Source organism: Perna viridis, chromosome 7, assembly GCF_037379345.1.
Source record: "Perna viridis isolate PV_CMFRI_1.1 ecotype Kerala chromosome 7, ASM3737934v1, whole genome shotgun sequence".
Taxonomy (NCBI): Eukaryota; Metazoa; Mollusca; class Bivalvia; order Mytilida; family Mytilidae; genus Perna; species Perna viridis.
The window spans coordinates 26,922,263-26,941,840 of record NC_142451.1 but is presented as its reverse complement, the minus strand read 5'-3'; the positions used below and the strand labels follow the sequence as shown (position 1 = coordinate 26,941,840).

The window sequence follows — 19,578 nt, the reverse complement described above, 5'->3', positions numbered from 1 at the left end:
GACAGGACCAGAAACCTTAGCTAGCTAAGATAACGTGTTTATGATTTTGTTCTGTAAATTATCTTATATAAATTCAAACTTCGGTAATGGAGTGAAACCTACCTGGAAACTTTAGACGTCCTGATCTTGAAATGTTAAGATCGATGTAACAAGTGTTTCTACAGTGAGGTTAGAATATTCTTTAAATGCCATTTTACATTTGTTTTACTAAATGCAATTAATATGCGTGCATCAGGAAGGGAAATCTAAATTACCAGTGGTTAAAAATCTCTTTTATGCTAGCTCACAGAAGTGACGGTTTGAAGATAATCATGCCGCCTACTAGACTCTAAGCCAAACAGTCGTCACAGTTTCTCCTATATGCACGAACACACGACACGAGCACAAAACTACGAGACAACCGAGGCGGCAAATAGAAGACAAGAGTACTCTATATACTATGCAAATGTAATATAAATATATATTTTTTGTATTAGAAAAATTCCTTATCGGCCGTAACCAAAAAAAAAGTATATATATAATTATAATAAAAAAAAGAAAAAGAAAACTCCGTGCATAACGATGTTTTTTTTCTATGCACGTTTGCTATAGGTTACAGACCACCAATTCAACCAATGAGCATTCGGAACGTACGCAAAAATAGTCCTACGCAGAAATTACCCCTGTTCCTCATAGTGCTGTGAAAAAAGTTCTCATCTTATTTTAAAAATTTAAACAGTTTCTGAAAGGAAAAACATTTCTGTACATTTTATAGGTGCATTTTGCTTCTTGTGATGTGAAGCCTAATCTCCATAATGATTTTTAAATATACCCCTATCTTGTGAAAACACTGGGATTTCCCATGCTATTTATAGACCCTTCACTTCCGGTGACCAGTACTGCACTGCAAGTCTGCTAACCCCACATGCCATTCTGAGGATTGTGAGCTGACATACGTAGAATCATGCTGATATATAGTCCTCTGCAGGTTAAAGTTAAGGTAAAGTCCAGAGAAGCCATTGAATATTGTGAAATTAGCATAGAAGCCTATGGAAAGTGGAATTAGTGGTTTTTAGCCTATACTGCAATGAATAAACAAATTATGCTTTTTTGTTATTTTGTGTTGGTTTTTTTACCAGTTTAAGCAAGGATCTGTATATTCTACTTCAAAAATCCATGGTTAAAGAAATGACGCTTTTAGTACTCTTGATTGTTCGCCCAAATTAGCCTTATTAAAGTTACTGATTTTGCATTAAACATTATAAAATGGTATATATATATATATATATATATATATATATACACGTAGATGCCTGTATTTGTTTATGTTTATGTGTGTAATTAGCATGCATCTATAGGCTAAAGTTAAATTCTCGTGTTAGTGTAAGGCAGAAAAAATGTATATACGTAGATGCCTGTATTTGTTAATGTTTATGTGTGTAATTAACATGCATCTATAGGCTAAAGTTAAATTCTCGTGTTAGTGTAAGGCAGAAAAAATGCAGATTGAATAACTTCTAACCTCCCCCCCCCCCCCAAAAAAAAAAAAAAAAAAAATTCAAGAACAGGCTTTGTGCATTGAAAAAATAAAGTTAGATCAGAAATTATACTGGAAAATATCCAAGACACACCTTTTTATCCCAACCCCCATAGAAATTAAATGGTTGCTCACTACGCATAGACCACAGCAACCACAAATGTTTTTTTTATATTTGTGTTCGACAAAATGGCTGCACTCTATTCATAAAGCCGATATAAACAACTACTTATAAAAACATGTTTTAAACACGATAGAGGAAGACAAAGTTTTTCCCACTGTTTAGAAGGACTGTCTCTGAAAAATTCTCCCTTTAGACTTTCAATTCCATTTGATGTTGACGGATAAAAATTGGCAGAAAATCTGCAAATACTCAGAGAGGTTATTTTCTCCCATCCAGACAAGCAAAACGTACGCAACGAAAATTTCTCAAAATTATTAATTATTCAAATTCATTTATTATAGATTACATGCTTTAATATCAGTATATATTTGAAACTATTTTGATATCGACAAAAGAATACTGAAGCGTCAGCAGTGGGGTGATTCAAATTCGTCAAAATCCAAAAACATGGCCTACAGGCGAACACATGAAACAGAATAAAAGGGCCACATATAAAAACTGAAGATAAAGGAAACAAGACGTCACACTAGCAATATGAACTCTCACAAAACCCGGGAGTTGCATTAGGTGCTTATGGAGGGTAAGCATGTCCTGCTCCGGTAGCCGCACCCGCCATATTGCAAGTGATTATAATCTAGTAACAATATTGCAATTCCGCGAAACGTGTCTCACATTTGGCATTAAGGCGTAATCATTCATTTTATACCTTAAGTTTCATGTTGTAAGCGTAGTTGAGAATTTGGAAATTGTGGACGAATATGCGAAGTTGACAAAATTAGATTTATACATGTATAACGAAAAACCACAACAAAAATAAAATACGTAAATGAATAAAAAAAATAAAATAACAAATAAATAAATAAATAAATAAATTAAAAGTAATAAAATAAAATTCCGCCATTTTCAATTACTTTTGGAAATTGACAATTTAATTTTGAACTTGTCAATGATAACATAAAGCAATAAATCATGCGACGAATGTTTACACAAGGCCAGCAGTTTACTAAAAGAGTTCAAAAGAAATGAAATGTATATTAACACGATAGCACGACGTTTCCAAATAATAGAAAAAAATGAATTTACAAAAAGTGTAATCCAAAATACTAACATTTATTTTAGCCAGGCCTGTGTACGGATATTCGCGTATCTCGAACATATGGCACATTTGAGGAACATCTTATTCAATTAAATTTTGACTAAAACTCAACACAAAGAGCGTTTAAAAATGCAAACCCATAGCATCGTTACAAGAGCTAAGTCATTAAAATATTTAAGAGTGCTATGATTAGAAAAATGAACATTGACAACAACCACTTCCGGTAGAGGGTAAAATTATTCTTACTCTCCAGACATTGGCATGTCAACGATAATAATAACAGCTTCGGTTGTTTCAACGGATATTCTCAAGATATACAATATATTACATGGGAACAAAAATCGAAAGTGCTTCTGTTTTAATGGAGATGCTTCTTAGTTAACTGCCGTTCATATCCTTATAGGCATAACACTGTAAAACAAACTCATATGATGATAATGGTACAAGACAAACAAGTTTCTTGTGGAAATCACAAAAATCTGTACAAGATAAAAGAGTTATAATCAAATTGGTTCTACTGGAGTTGTTGTCGGTTCCGTTGTTGTACTGCAATCGAAGTTGTCCCATGAAAGTACGTTCCCCTCTAAGTCGCATACAGTTGAATAGCACCAGTTCCCAGACTGCCCTGCCTCTATGGTCTCTCCCAGGCGATAATATTGACCGTTGTAGAGACAACCAGGAGGTATAGTAGTGGTCGGTACAGTGGTCTTAGTAGTTGATGTAGTACAATCAAAGTTATCGTGGTGGACAATGTTTCCCTTCAAATCACATACAGTTGAATAGCACCAGTTTCCAGACTGCCCTGCCTCTACGGTTACTCCTCGGTTGAAGTATTGGCCATTGTAGAGACAACCAGGGGGTATTGTAGTGGTAGTAGGGGTAGTTGTAGTCGGTACAGTAGTCTTAGTAGTTGATGTGGTGCAGTCAAAGTTATCACCGTGTATAATGTTACCCTCCAGGTCACATACGATCTTAAAGCACCAATTTTCAGATCTACCTTCCCCTATAGTCGTCCCTGGGCTGTAGAATTGACTATTATAGAAACAGTGAATACGGGGTGATCCTGTTGTTATAGGAATCATTGTAGTTTTCTTGCAACTTGGCTCATAACGGGTAAATTGTGACCCGTCTTCCATGCAAATTTTTGCAAATTTACAACCCTTTAAATCTTCCCCGTTTGCTACGATATCTCCTGCTCTGTAGAACTTACCATTGACATGACAGCTTGTTATACCTGAAACCGTTCGCTTTACAATTGACTTCGTTTTGAGACATTTGAACAATGGAATGAATTTAATCTTAGATTCAACACACACGTATCCGGAACAATGCCCAGGACTTTGATCTAAAACAAATTCAGCGATGACATCGTTTTGTATCCATTTTTTTCCAATGAAAAAACAATCATCTGTAAATGATAATAATGAAAATACATTTAATATTTATTAACAACATTTGATGGTCCGCCCAACAATTTAACTTTTTTTCAGTTCAATAGATCACATGGCCTGTTTAAACCCCAAATAATTTAAATTGGTTATAAATAATTTTTTACGAACTATAATCTTCGGCAATTTACCATTCCTTTCAAAAGTTATAAGTTATTTTTTAAACTAATTTAGAAGAAAAAAGTTGTATTTGACTAGATTGACCTACATATATTCTGAGAGAAAATTTAACATTTTGTCAAAGTTAATCATTTTAATAATATATAAATAAAAAATGAATACTAGCGATACTGCTTGGTGAAGTAATCATTTACCTTTTGATCCATTTGCGTAACACACAGTAATCACAACAGTCTGAAGGAGTAACACTAAATATGCATCCATTTGAAAAAACTGTAGTTAAGTATGCTAATGCGATAAGCAATTTACAAGCGTGATATTAACACGCAATATATATATTAAACCACAAATATTCATTTGTATCCGGACAAATAACTAATTTCTTATCATGGTGAACATTAAGTAGCAGTCTTTATAAAAATCATACAGGAGGTGAATCATGCATGTCTAAAACCTATCAAATTCAGCTTCATTTCTTGTTCAGACACTTAGATCACATAACCAGTTTTAACTTTTCATTTCTGGGTTGCGCTTTTGAGATAAAACATTATATAGAATGTATATGAAACTGGCATTTTGCAAGAGTTATTGTTCTTTATTCAGTTGGATTTGATTGATTGAAGTGGGAGGTTAAAGTGCAGTTTTCTCAAAAGTACAGGTCTAAATACAGAAAGGACACATAAAGTATAGCATATGTAGACAAAACAAACATCGTCTGATCCATGAATTTTTCTACGCCAAGAATTACCTTACCATAGGCAGTGTCTGAATTTTATATGGACTGGTACATAAAACAAAAAAATAAACTGATTTAATCACAAGTAGGGATTAAGATTTTATTTTTGGATACACAGGCAAAATTATTTTATATAAATTGCACACTAATTCTGGTTTTCATATAAATTGAGTGAATTTAAATTTATGCCAGCGTTCACGTAAATTCGGGACAATCGAGCCTTCACGTGAAATTCATGTAACTTTAACTGGAGTGAATTTTAATTGAAAAGCATTTGAACTTCATATGTAGCTCGATCAATTCACACTCATTTGAACATGAACAATATTTGTCTGCTTAGCTGAACATTTGGGTCATATTCATGGAAAAATACAATATAAAAATGCAAACACTACTCATATAAGCATATAAGTACTTGATCCAAGTTTCCTTAAAAGTTTACTATCAAGTTTGCTTTTTGTATTATTTTTCATGTAATGGTTGTATAAGTATATCTCTTCGTGTGTGCGATTGTTTATTATTTCCTTGTTAAGTACGGAAGTATCAGTTATGTATGAGTTATTTCTGTTACAGTACTTGTGTGGAGACAACTTCACATTCTATTGGATATAGGGAATAGGACGTTGGATTGATAGTGTATTGGGGGATAAGGATTTTGAATGAGGATGATGGGTATATTAGTTTTTAAAGTATGTATTATTATAAAGAAAATATAATAAATTTAATTAAAGTTTAAAGTTTAAATGTTGAAGATTTTGAAAATATTAAATTTAAATTGATAATATAAATATCTGATAAGAAATATGGAATGCGGATTCTATGTGGTAGGATTGGGATTTTTCCAGTGGTACTGGGTATTCTCAATGGGGGAATTGGGTGGGTGGCATATGGTGTAAACGGGAGGTTTATACCATTTATGACCTATACTACAAGTGAATATGATTCCTAGTTCACCTTTTCCTTTAAGGGCCTTGGGGGTAATTGTTTCCACCTTTTGCAAATCTCTCTGGATCCGCCACTACTCATTAGTTAAGGATTCAATCAATTGTCGAATAAAGAATACATAAAGAATGAAATCATGATAAATTCACTGTTTTTTATCCAACAGGTATAACAGGAATTGTAGTCGGTTGTACAGTTGTTGGTGTTGTGCAGTGGAAGTCATCTCCGTTTAAAATGTTTCCATCTGAGTCACAAAGAGTAATATAACACCAGGTTCCTGACTGACCCTTTTGAATAACTGTTCCTGGACTGTAATGTTGACCATTATAGTAACAATACCCTGAAGGTGCTCCTAATGTCGTAGGGATGAACGTGGTTGTTGGACATCCGGGCTCATGTATAGTTGTTTGTGATCCGTCTTCCATGCAAATTGTTCCAAATTGACACCCCTTTGCATCCACCCCGCTTTCGATCGTGTCTCCCACGTGGTAATATCGGCCATTGACTAGACATCCAGGATTCGGTGTTATTCGCTTGATGATGGATACTTTTTCATGGCATTTGAATGATGGAATGAATTTAATTTTAGAATGATGGCACACGTATCCAGAGCAATACCCTACATTATTTACCAGTGGGGATTGAATAATGATCTCTTGTGGCTTCACTCTTCTTCCAAAGAAAATACAGTTATCTGTTGATAAAGGAATATATTATTTCTTCTTATGTACCTATGAAATAAACCAATGATAATTAGAATAAATGCTTCATGAGTTTGTATCATATTGAAAATGTGTTAATAATTGTTTTACCAACTTGTCAAAAACCTGATTTTCAAAGAAATTTGTTTCAGAATCCTTTAGAAATTAAATGGACCTACCAAACAATTGTGTAGTATGATGAATTCATCTAACCTCATCCGTTCAAATCCTGGCTTCAAAATCTCGACCCTAATTAGACGGATTTTTATTTGTGTCGTGCGTTTATATGCAAGGGGAGTATGTTGTTGACCATTTTAGGTGCTGTCCATTATCGATGTCTTGTACCAATTTCTATATCTAGCACGACATAGCACGTATAAAAATACCCTGAATGGTTCACACTTGAAATAACCTACACAATGGAAACAATGGAAACATATGTTTGGGACCGGGATGGAAATATATTTTTACACATTAAAACTTATGAACTGTATATTTTGCCCCAATTCAAATGAAAACATGCCTTTAATGATTGAAATCATCTGGGGAACATTAGTTTACCTATCAATATTTTAATGAGAGAGTATCATTTATTGATATTTTAATGGAAAACATATGTTTTTCATATGTTTTTCATAGTGGTCCCTAACATATGAAAACACAAAAAAAAACATATATTGCAATTTTTCTTGTGTACCACGCAGGTTATTTAGCATGGACCACGTGATTGAAGTTATTTCTTCATAGACTGAAAATATAACAGTAATTTCTTAGATAAACCGTATCATCACCTACGTTTTATATAGTAGTCTTTGTAAGAATTATACAAATTATTTAATATGTGATACACCCTAAAAAGGATAATATTTTTTTGCTGTTGTTTTATGGGTCTATATGATTAAATACATAATCATTCATTTCAATCTGTCTGTTCTTAGGAGATAATTCACATAGAAAATTCACTAAAGAAGAAAAAAAAAGTAAAATTTCCGCTCATGGGTGATGATGTAACAGTATTGTATCACAAATGAGATTTCGTTTTTTTTGGATTATACGTGTTTAAATAGCTATATAGTGATATACGCTTTTTTATATTTAGTGAATGTTGTCCCGTGAAGATATCCTACTGAACGAGCTTGCGAGATCATTACTATGCTCTTCGATGGATAGTTAAACAGCACTATAACAATAAAGTTGAAAAAGTTACAGCTCTTGGATGGTATAATCTTCCTACTTACACCATATACCATATCACCATTCCCCATTGTCCCCATCGCCTTTCCCCATCGTCCCCATCCCCTTTCCCCATTGAGAATTCCCCATTCCCCATAGGAAAATCCCCATCCCCCATTGAATCCCCATTGCATGTTGCTTATCAAATATTTAAATTATCAAATTAAAGTTTATATTTATAAATTTTTCAACATTTAAGATTTAATTTTGAATTCAATCTATATTTTTTACGTCAAAAAATACTTTAAAACAAAATTCCCAATCATCCCCATTTAAAAATTCCCACCCCCATACAATATCCCCATCCCCCATATACCATGGAATGGGAAGTTTTGCCCATACAAGTAGTGTAGCAATTTCCTTTATCCGTTACACCCTTCTTCATTTGGTTCATTATGAAGATAAGACAACGTAGCTTCAATGATATAATTTCAATGTCTTTATTGGTATAATATAAACCAAAACAATCCTCAAAAATCTTTCGGAACGTAGTGTTAACCAATCAAACGTACGACATGAGTGACGTTGACGATCAGCGGACTGTTCCTGTACTTAGTGTTAATGCTGTTGTCGTGTGCTAAGAACATATACTCAACACTTTGCACTCATATGTGGTGTGATGACCGACCATGAAAATAAATGGTCTAGCCGTATAGTATTGGAAATACATTTTCTGATTCGTTATATTTTTGAAATAAATATTTTGAATCAAATAGTCTCCCCTTACCTTCTGAACCATTTGTGCAGCATGCAGAAAACAGAAAAATCTGCAGAACAATCAGCACAAGAATTTCCATTTTGAACCGTCTATGTTTCTTATCTAAAAGGTATTTAGAATTTACAACATTTTGTACGTCATGATACCAATTACAACGTACATATTGACATCTAACAATTGTTCGATAAGGCATGTATCCAGACAACTGTTTGGGTTTGTCATTAATATACTAGAAGAGTGTCGGCTCAAGCCACAGGAAGTGTAAATCAACCTGGAACGAAGGGGGAAACTTGACAGTTATATCAACGATTTGGATTCGCAAAATATACTGTGTCGTTAATAAAAATCGTATAGAATGATGGAATTCACAAGTATTCAAATGATAGGACAAAAGTATTGTTGTGGTGGTCAGAATAGGTTTACAAAAATACTTTTGAAACTTCGAGTATGAATATTTTAGAAATTAAAATCTATTTAACCAACTTGTTCATAAGAAACAGTCATTTTTAAAAATCATGCAAATTAAGTTGCTCACTTACTTTCGTTACTTTGTATGTATGATTTTAGTTACGTTATGTTCTTTGATATGAATGTCTGTTTTTCATGTCTGGTCTTTGTCCCTGGATTACATTCTTTTGATTACCGCTATAACCTTGGTTCCCTTGGTTACTATCTCATTAACATGTGCACGACCACGCGGTTAGGTTATGTAGTTGATTTATGGGTCTATAAGATTATATTCAGATATAGATATAAATATTCCTTATCTGTATGTTCTAAATAGATATTTCACATCAAAAATCCAAAAATGTCCCTTGTTTTGCAGTGTCATTTACAGAGTTATTTCCCTTTAAACTATATGATTTATTTTTACCCCAAGGTTTAGGATTATCAAAAGCCATCTGTGTATATTTTTTTACTATAAAACTTTATACAAAATGTCAAAAATAAGTTATGTAAGCTATCCAACTATATTTCACTTTTTCTTAGCTTGTATGGTTTCTAATGTTTTCTAAGTCTGTGGTACTGATTTACTTTAGCAGTCGGTTCATTTGCATTGTCGCTTAAACATCTTTAACATGTAAGATATACATTTTAGAAAAAAAAAGATCCCGCCTCATCTCCGTTGGGCAATCTGAGTATCTAATCTGTTTCCAATCTAACATCTGTACGACCGGAAGATGATTTAACTGTTTCTAACGAGGCTCCATGGATTTACAGAATATTACATCTTACCTTAGAGTGTTAGAAATTTCGCATAAAAAAAGCGGGCGTTTTGAGTTAGTTTTCAAAAAAAAAAAAAAAATGCTTGAATTGGAATGACTTCAGTCGGCGATGCGTCACGATCAGGTTTAATATTGAGGTCACTTTAAACTGCCAGAAATGACAAATAATCGGTTATTCTCGATTAAAGTATTATTTTTAAAGATTTTTCAAAAAACATTCGATATCGGTAAGATATGGTCGTTCGTTTAATCTTTATTCAATAACGATATATCATATTTGAACATCGACCACACTTTTGTTTCTAATGTCATATTTTGTGTTTTTTTTACTTAAAAGTGAACTCAAAACGTCACTAATTGTTGCTATCGATTGTCATTTAGTTAGGAACTCGCTGGACATCACGAAGGGAATTTGAAAATATATGTGATTTTTAAAATGAAGCACTGCCGTATTCAATGGATATACATATTATATAAGAAAAAAATCTGAGTTGTGAAAAGCATTCACATCTATTGAATTGACGTCTATCAGTATTCCCGGCCCCTTTTTAATGAAGTTTCCTTTCATGAACAGCGGATCATTATGTAAAAATGGAAATGAAAAAAAATCTTCAATACTTATTTACTATTTATTTATTATAATATTTCATCCAACCGGTTCAAGTGGTATTGTCGATCTCAAAGATAGGCTCGGTGGCACTTTATCACAGTCAAAGTCGTCTGCGACCATTATTTTTCCATTCGAGGCACACAGGACTGTATAGCATCGTCCTTGCTCTAAGACCGTTCCGGGATTGTGGAATTGACCTTTGTAGAAACAGCCACCTGGAGGTGTTGGTGTTGTACCAGGTGTTGGTATTGTAATCGGATTTAGTGTCGTTCGCTTAACCAGGGACATCTTGTCTATACATTTAAAAGTTGGAATGAATTTTAATTTAGAATGATTGCATACATATCCATAACGGTAACCAGGTTTGTTTTGTAACGGATATATCATAGTAGTCTCATTTTGCTTAACACTTTTCCAAAGTAAAGGCATTCATCTGGTGCAGGAAATAAAGTAAGCTTTAATAATTAGCAATAATTAAAAGAGTCACTCGCCTCATAAATTTAGTCTTACTCAAGTAGGGAAAAGGACTTGAGTTATAGCAACATGATTGAGGTCATCACCCTTTCATGCAATAATTAAAAATGCATGAAAGCCAAAATACATTTAAAATCGATGTTTACCTTCTGATCCTTGCACATAGTATGCAGAAAACGAACCAGCCTGTAGAAGGAGCAACAAATATGCATTCATTGAAAGTCAATATCTTTATCTGGAATCAAGTTCAAATGGGCATTATTTATGCGACATTCATACACTATGAGGCATTCTGTTGATAAGATATGAAGCTGTTATAAAATACATGCACAAACCGTAAAACGTGAAACGGAAAAGTCAATGCATGTAGCAACATCTGAAACTGGGTTTTTCCCCGTTTCCTAGTACGAATATTTCATTTGAAGGAAAATTCATAATTGTGGTCTTTTAAAAAGAGAAAAGTGACAGCGTATGACTAAACGCAAAACAAAATAGCAAAATAAAGTACTAAGATAACAGCAAAAATATATAATCCTTTACCAATTAAACGTATGAAGGTTAGATACAATTTCATTTCATCTTGTTTTACCTTTATTTGTTTTAATTGTAGATTGTAATGTTTTTTATTTTTTAAATGAGAATTTTATTTCTCTTGTTATGGAACGTCCTGTACCTCATTCAGTGAATATTTGTTTATTTGTGAAGCCCCTTAGTTACATGTACTAGAAAACAACAACAAAATGCAACTGTTTTTTTTTCTTGCAATCTCTTGTTGATTGTTCACTTGGTGAAGGAGCAATCAAGGTTTAATCGATAATCAAAAGAATGTAATCCAGGGACAAAACCAGACATGGAAAACAGACAAAGAAAACAACAAAGAACATAAAGTAACTAAATCATACATACAAAGTAACAAAAGCAAATGAGGAACTCAGACTCCACTAAAAACTGGGAGCATGGACCAGGTGCACCGACAGGGTAAGCGTTCGTAATGTTGGTATTCTGACATTGATGTAAATAAAATAAACACTTCCCATTGATTAAATGAAGACACAAATGCCTTTAGTTCAAGGATACACATATCCCAAGTGACAATAGAAGTACATAATCAACAGATCTGTCAGTATATTTAAGTACTACTCCGTCTACGAATCAGGCAAAATGTGTAGAAGGGGTGGCACATGAAGGAAAAAAAACACAGAGATTGCATTGCATTAAGTAAGTATTTATACTCTATAACCTCCAAAAATAACCATCAAAGTGTTTGTAAAATTTTCATTGTTAAGATATTGACAGGACAAATTTAGTTGAAATGCACTATGGAAAAATGGTGGGTAAAATCTCCCCGCACATCTTCTTTATATAAGCAGTAAAAAATATCCACGTCAGAGATGCTTTAGGATAAATTTGAATAACTTTTCAGTTGTTTTCTAGATGTATTGAATATATTTGAGGCAAAAAAAAGATCAAGTTGAAAAATATGATGTGCCACCCATTGCCTGATTTTTACACAAAATGGTACTTATATGATCAAATTATGATAACACGCCTTAAAACTGTTTCAAAACATTTTTTTTAAATAGCCAAACTTTTTATTGGGATCAGTAGAAAAAAATACATAGTGTTACTAAAATGCAAATTTGTGAACAAAATCAGGTAAAAGTTAAAAAAATTGTAAAAAAAAATCGTTGAGAATGCTTTTTTTTAACCTTTCCCCTAAATTGGACACTTAAAGCCTGGAATTTCTTAATAAACACCTTTTCAATTATTACAAAGTTTTGGAATTAAACGTAAACACATCTTCCGACAGTGTAATATGGTTGATGATGACGTGCATTTTGGTGAAAAGGTACCTTTTTTGTTAAAAACACCAAACATATGATAATAATACCTTTTTCAGCTTTTAGTTAATTGGTTTCATAGTTATACCAACTATACGGTAAAAGATTTTGGTTCGACCCCGACTCACGCTTGTTATTTTCATTGTCTGTTTTTGGTCATAATTTCAATATTTTTATTTTTTTTATGAATATCAGTAATTGTTTTCTTCTTTTTTGTCAATGAGCAATTCTCATATTCCTGCGTATGGAGTGTTCATATCATAACTCATACGTTATGTCAGAGCTTGCCCAAACTACGCAGACTTTTTGTATCGCGCTAGAACTCTAACGAATAGACTTCTGGAACAGGGTTATGTTGCTACAAGATTGAAGTCATCACTACAGAAGTTTTATGGTCGTCATCATGAACTCGTGGATCGTTATGGTGTATTCATCAGCACCGTGAAAACTGATGTATTCAACGGGTCATAGTTTTCCTTTCCTACCCCGGACTTGACTTTTTATGAGCAACTCGGCGGGTGTTTCTAGAAAAGCAGAGGACGCTTACCCTACCGGTGCACCTGGTCCATGCTCCTAGTTTTTAGTGGAGTCCGAGTTGTTCATTTACTTTTGTTACTTTGTATGTATGATTTTAGTTACTTTATGTTCTTTCTTGTGTATGTCTGTTTTCCATGTCTGGTCTTTGTCCCTGGAATACATTCTTTTGATTACCACTATAACCTTGGTTCCCTTGATTACTCTTCCGTGATTTCATGCTATAACACCTATTGTCCCAGACAACCCAATTGGCCAAATATATAATCGATTATTGATGTATTCAAAGAGCCCATTTATAATATTTACTTGTAAATACTTGACTATAAACAAAATCACGGGAAAGTTTGCCTTTTTTAATTATGCATATGCAAAGTAATATTCAAGATTAAGGCACCGACTCTCTCTTGGGTATATGAATATTTTGTCTATGATGATTTTGTCTATCCAATAGTACACTTCCCCTTTGTTACTAGCAACATACCAACATTTGGTACATTTTGCAGTTGATTTGTTACCGTCGAGCCTGTGATCTGTTCCCTGAATTTCTCTTTCAAACGCGATATTGTCAAATAAATCACTCAATCACGGGTATATTCTGCCTTTGTTAATGTTATCAATACAGAAGTTTTACAGACCACACCACAGTTTGCTCGACCGATATGAAGTTTCTATTTCAAAGACAAGACAAGAATTTTCAATTAGATTCAACGTCTTTACGAAGTGACTACCTGGCGAACTTTACACTTACTTGCTGTAGTGATGTAGACTTTGACATAAGTCAAATAGCTAGGTCATGTGAATCATTAAGGTACTCAATTATTATTGTAAAAGATACTGCCATTATGTGAGACTGACGAATAATAGGATAATTAATTGGAAAGAGTGAACAACCAAGTTATGATCACGAGTGCCGAACTACGCCTAGATTGAACGAGCGTGTGGAACTTGATCCGCGCACGAATTAAATCTTGATACGTTTTTGGCACGAGTGATATTATTTTGGTTATTCAGGATAACCAATTGAATATCCTATGTATTATACAGATTTCCTCCATTATGCGTTGCTATTTTCAACATAAATTTAAGATTACGATTTGTTTAAATGGCGGATTGATATTCGTTTTGTGACGTTTTGGCGGGAGAAAGTGCGAGAGTGAAATTACCGAATTTATTTCACAGCATGAACTATCATTTTTGTACACTGGGAACATTCAGTAAATCACTGCTATCTATAAATAAATACGCTTCAACTTCTTTGAAAATTGTAAGAACAATTGTTAATTTTTATTGCATGTTTCTTTAAATCTTGGCGTTTTTGTAATGTTTTCTCCTATATTTGTGGTTATGTCCTATGTTTTATGGTGATTTGTTTGTTATCTTTATGCAATTTGTCTATTTCGGATAATTTGTGCACCATTTCTGCATTAATATTTACTTTATTTACATCATGATATTTTGCTTAATCAAATGATTTAGCCCTAGCGTGAATTGTTTATAGATGTTACCCTTTTGTGACTCGCGTTTGGGAGCTGCATTATTGCTGCAAGACCAGTACAGAATTATGCTCATTTACCATATGAAGAGTGCCACCGGCCGATCAGGAAATACTTACCCTTCCGTAAAACCAAATGTCACGTTATTTTTTGTGGCAGTTCATTTTATTTGTGCTTTAGTTTTTTATGTTTGCCGTCTTGATTTTCTCATCTTTACTGTTTATGTGCGATCTATGTAATCGTTTTTCTTCGTTGTGTATGTATTTGTTTTGTTTTCTGTGTTTATGTTCTACCTATGTAACTATTCCACCTTGTATTTTCCATTACCTCCATAAATGATCCAATTCATTCAAAAAGTGCATATGCAATCATCAATATTCGAATGAATGAGTGAGGTTGATTTAGTATGTACACTCTCAATTATATTTTTGGAAAAATTTTGCTCATATGTCAAGCACGTGGTATTGTTTACTCTTTGTCTTTTAAAACTCTTCTGTATACTCTCAACAGAACTAACTCACTCACTTAGTAATAGCCTTTAATCAGATTGTGAACATTAAAGTATTTGCATTGGTAATATGTATTTTACGTAAAATTCAAAATGAATAATAAATTAAGCTGTATTTGTGGTAGCTGTGGTCGGTTCTGTAGTAGAAGATGGCGTGGTTGATGTTATACAGTTGAAGTCATCTTCAGCTAAAAGTACCCCGTTCTCGGAACAGATGGTCTTGTAACACCAGGTTCCAGTCTGTCCTTCCTCTATAACAGTTCCTGGATAGTAGAGACGACCTTTATAGTAACAATGAACATGTATTGGAGGGGTAGTGGTAGTCATTATCGTAGTCATTATGTTTGATGTTGTGCATTGGAAGTCATCTCCATGTATTACCTTTCCATTCCAGCCACAGAGGATCGTATAGCAGAAGGTTGTTGAACGTCCTGTCTCTACGACCATCCCAGGAGAGTAATATTGACCGTTATAGAAACATTTAACAGGTGGTGTCGTTTTGGTAATATTAGCCGATGAACATCTTGATTCAATTAATGTTACTGTTGATCCATCTTCATTGCAAACTTGTGTTAATTCACAACCATCTTTATCATAACTAACTGCAATTGTTTCTTGGGGTCTATAATAATGTGTGCCGATTATACACCCAAATGGATTGTGTTCCTCTTTTCTCATTTTTTTGCATTGAAAAGATTCGACATATTCAATTTTTGAATCTTTGCATACATATCCGGAACAGTGTCCAGGATTTTGTTTTAAATGATACTGGATTATGGTCTGGTGTTCTTTAAATCGTTTTTTATAGAATGTACATTCTCCTAAAAAGTGAGAGTAAACAAATTAAATTAATCAGAATTTGCCAAAAAGTTTGTTCAAGATAATTATTATGATTGGTATTTTTTTTACTGTAATAAGTTAACCAAAATCCAAACTTTTAGTGATGTAATTTTTGTAAATAATATACTATCACCTGTACCTCACAATATCATTCGATCTGCTTTTCAAAATGAATTGAATTGGTATTCTACAAATGGTTTATGTGATAGTTCTTTTAACATAAGCGTCGAGTGACTTAATTCAGGACACAATACAATATGCTCCTTATCTGTTCGGGGAATCTACATAACTATATCTTTGTTTTACTTAATTTCTAATAATATATGTTTAAGAAATAAATCACGAAAACTCCAGTTTACCATTGTTTTAACAAAGCTGACCATTTACGCCGCATTGTTTTACCCTGAGCGATTACGAGGGGGTAAAATTACGACATAAATGGTACTTTGTATTACTTTTCCGTGACCTATTACGCTAACCTTAAACCCTCCATATTTGGCTGTACACTGTACGCTATGTCAGTTGAAATGATCTCTAATGAAACTTTTTGATTATTCATTTACAATGAGGGAAAGGGAGAATTAAGTAGAACGATATTAGATATGGCAATAGTTGTTTGCATTATAAGGTTACAGTGTTCACACATGTACAACGTTTTATTCATTGACGATTGTTCTTGTTCGTTTTCATACATGATGGCGCGCGTGGCTAGTGCTAGCGTGTAAATGTGTGTAGTATTTCCAAGGACATGTTGTAAAAAAAGTAATTTTGCGCAGAAAAGTAGTCTTGAACTATAAATAGCCATTTTTTCTATTTCAATTTCGTTTTGCAGTCATCAAACAAACCTTTTCGATGGAACATTTTTATGTTAAAATGTTTACCAGTAAGTTAATCATCTTATAGTGTTATGTTTACTCTATTTTATATGTCATTGTTTATATCTTTTGACAAAACATTAGTTTGTAAAGAGCAAAAAGAAAATGCACTATATTTTTATACCCTCCATGTTTTGACGTACACCCTCTCAGAGATATGCAGTGCGATACTAGTACCAATAAGTCGCGTGCTGCTAACATAGCAATCGAAAATCAGTCATAGTTGTGGTCTCAAAGCTTCTTAAGTACCTCATATTAGAACTAACATATCATGATTTGTAGTGTAATATCTTAAGCATTAACATTTCAACGCACAATTAAACAACACAGTTAATACATATAATATTGATGAACCATTTTTGCAGTTTTGAATCTTTTAAGGAATTATACCAAATCGCATACGTTTTGAGATAAGAATCTCTATCAAATGTTTATTTAGATCACTTTATCTGTTAAAGAATTTATTTACTCATGAAATGCACAAATAATAATTTATTAGAATGCTGTGAAGTCCAATACAATATTTTACAGACATTTAAAAACAGCTGTTTTTTATTTCAAGTTACGTTTTGGGGTATAATAAAAAAAATCTTTATTAGAAAGAGTTTAACAAATACATATAAACATAACGCATTCTTATTTGCTTTTGTAAGAGACACACATTGAAAAAGTGTTTCCTACAGAAATATTTGAAATAGCAAATCAACTCAAACATGATATTTGTTTGACAATTCAAATAAAAAAAAATCTGCTTGAGGTAACGCAATGAGTTTTTCAAGAAGTTTAAGATACGATTTTAAGGGAGAGTATTAAAATTCAGATTAGAGGGGGCTTGGAAAAAATATAATTCCTGGTTCGAAATATTTAATGTTGTAGGCAAATAATTTTTTATGCACAATATTTTTTTTTGCATTTTGGACGCGGTATGAACTGCGTTTGAGTTTGCGACACAATGATTAATTGTGAAATTATCATAAGACATCGCAAAACTTTAAAAATACTCCTTAAAACCTCAATATTTACTGTAACTATCTGCTTAGCATGTTGATAGTACCATTTTCAACGTATGAACACTTTTTGAACAAGTCTAACACTAATGCGAAGCATTTAATTCGTTTGTTTTGTTTGTTGGGGTTTAACACCCCAGCAGCAATATTTCATCTATATTCAGACGACGGTGAAGCATTTAATATAGACCAGACTAACGTCAGTAATTGCTTAAATAATTGCTTCTATTAACATGCGATGTTTTTATTTTAATATTGTTTACAATTAATTGTTGCGTCCATTTTAATATAACACTTTCTCGAATGTAATGAATTAATAAGGAGAGATATCATTCTTGAATGACGATGTCTATAAAATGTATGATTTTCAAATATGTTGTAGTAGAATTATTTACCTTCTGTCGTATATACACAAAATCCTAAAAATGCGAACTGTAGCAGTATAAATAAATGTGCATCCATTTCAATGCTCAGCTTCCATGTTGCCATAATGCATTCATATGAATTAATAACGTGCGTTATTAAATTTTGTGATGTTTAAATGAAGATATAAACATAGTATTGTAGAGTATATATACGTATACGTATTTTAAATTGGTCGCAATCTGTTGAGTGTTTGATTTTTTATGCGACAATGCTAAGACGTTTCAAATGTTATAGATTGCCATTTATATTTTTTGTATTATGTAATATGTCCAAAAACCATATAATTATATATCGATAAAAACCACAATCATTGTCTGTAAGTGATTGAGATAATCTGCAGCAATTCACCACTTAATTACTATAGGATTTCCAATCTTTAGACTAAAAAATTAAAATTCAGTCTTTTTGTTATTTCAAATTATATTTATTTCGAGTTACAATATTTTGTTTGTTTTTTTGAAACGCTTTCAACGTTTTCCAGAGTTATACAAAAAGTATGCTTTGAGAAATCCCCGTCTAATTTAGTAAACTCGACTTAAAACTGGGAGCGTGGATCAGGTGCGTTGGTAGGATGAGCATACTCAGCTTTTATAGAGGAAAGTGAAACTATGAATAGGTGATTGAAACAGATAGATATATCATAACGATCCCCGATTTTATGATCATGACCATAAAACTTTTACAGTGATGATTGTAATCTTATAGCAACATTAGACTGTTCAAGAAAGCCTAATTTTAAGAAGTCTAGCATGTTACACATTGTAAAAGGGCTAATATTGGAGATGGACTTCATAGTGACTAAAGTATACAATATATCAAATACTTTGGGGGAAGATGAGATCTATAAAACGCTCGAATCTAAGATTGTTTATGTTTTTACTATATAGCAAAAATTAAGATAAAAGGATTTGGATAAAAAATAGTAAAACACTTCATGTAAAATATCCGCAAGTAACGTAGCACATTTTGTTTCCAATGGAATGCAAGCCGTTGTTTAAAAAACACTCCCATCACACTGGACAAATACCTTGGACAACATCTTCTCCGGTATATTAAGAAGATGATTTTGGAATCGTGAAAAAAATCACCCCGAAGTCAAGTAAACCA

At 32.9% G+C, this 19,578-nt stretch overlaps 3 protein-coding genes and 2 long non-coding RNA genes across 5 annotated transcripts; 1 reads left to right on the top strand and 4 right to left on the bottom strand.

The window, feature by feature from the left end:
• Window positions 1-1,951: 1,951 nt before the first annotated feature.
• Window positions 1,952-4,650, bottom strand: LOC148612069 (uncharacterized). The gene is made up of 2 exons (XM_088593177.1): window positions 4,499-4,650; window positions 1,952-4,144 (listed from the first exon to the last, which is right to left on the bottom strand). Exons 1-2 carry the CDS (start codon window positions 4,566-4,568, stop codon window positions 3,240-3,242), a joined length of 975 nt encoding a protein of 324 aa, XP_088449303.1. The 5' UTR covers window positions 4,569-4,650; the 3' UTR covers window positions 1,952-3,239.
• An 885-nt stretch (window positions 4,651-5,535) lies between these two features.
• Window positions 5,536-6,579, top strand: LOC148612068 (uncharacterized). The gene is made up of 2 exons (XR_015924301.1): window positions 5,536-5,729; window positions 6,149-6,579. It is a non-coding gene; the product is annotated as an uncharacterized LOC148612068 (long non-coding RNA).
• LOC148612067 (uncharacterized) lies at window positions 6,117-8,801 on the bottom strand. The gene is made up of 2 exons (XM_088593178.1): window positions 8,644-8,801; window positions 6,117-6,676 (listed from the first exon to the last, which is right to left on the bottom strand). The coding sequence occupies exons 1-2, from the start codon at window positions 8,711-8,713 to the stop codon at window positions 6,138-6,140; spliced, it is 609 nt and encodes a 202-aa protein (XP_088449304.1). The 5' UTR covers window positions 8,714-8,801; the 3' UTR covers window positions 6,117-6,137.
• Window positions 8,802-10,475: 1,674 nt separating this feature from the next.
• Window positions 10,476-11,339, bottom strand: LOC148612066 (uncharacterized). The gene is made up of 2 exons (XR_015924615.1): window positions 11,091-11,339; window positions 10,476-10,763 (listed from the first exon to the last, which is right to left on the bottom strand). It is a non-coding gene; the product is annotated as an uncharacterized LOC148612066 (long non-coding RNA).
• A 4,000-nt stretch (window positions 11,340-15,339) lies between these two features.
• On the bottom strand, window positions 15,340-18,606 carry LOC148612065 (uncharacterized). Its single transcript, XM_088593176.1, has 2 exons — window positions 18,441-18,606; window positions 15,340-16,144 (listed from the first exon to the last, which is right to left on the bottom strand). The coding sequence occupies exons 1-2, from the start codon at window positions 18,532-18,534 to the stop codon at window positions 15,429-15,431; spliced, it is 810 nt and encodes a 269-aa protein (XP_088449302.1). The 5' UTR covers window positions 18,535-18,606; the 3' UTR covers window positions 15,340-15,428.
• Window positions 18,607-19,578: the final 972 nt, after the last annotated feature.

What these genes read in the sequence shown, in the direction of transcription:
- LOC148612065 (XM_088593176.1), bottom strand. Translation starts at nt 18,534, where the DNA reads ATGGCAACATGGAAGCTGAGCATTGAAATGGATGCACATTTATTTATA. An exon ending in TTGTGTATATACGACAGAAG is followed by an intron (nt 16,145 to 18,440) that starts GTAAATAATTCT and finishes CTCACTTTTTAG; the next exon opens with GAGAATGTACATTCTATAAA.
- LOC148612069 (XM_088593177.1), bottom strand. Translation starts at nt 4,568, where the DNA reads ATGGATGCATATTTAGTGTTACTCCTTCAGACTGTTGTGATTACTGTG. An exon ending in TTACGCAAATGGATCAAAAG is followed by an intron (nt 4,145 to 4,498) that starts GTAAATGATTAC and finishes TATCATTTACAG; the next exon opens with ATGATTGTTTTTTCATTGGA.
- LOC148612067 (XM_088593178.1), bottom strand. Translation starts at nt 8,713, where the DNA reads ATGGAAATTCTTGTGCTGATTGTTCTGCAGATTTTTCTGTTTTCTGCA. An exon ending in CTGCACAAATGGTTCAGAAG is followed by an intron (nt 6,677 to 8,643) that starts GTAAGGGGAGAC and finishes CTTTATCAACAG; the next exon opens with ATAACTGTATTTTCTTTGGA.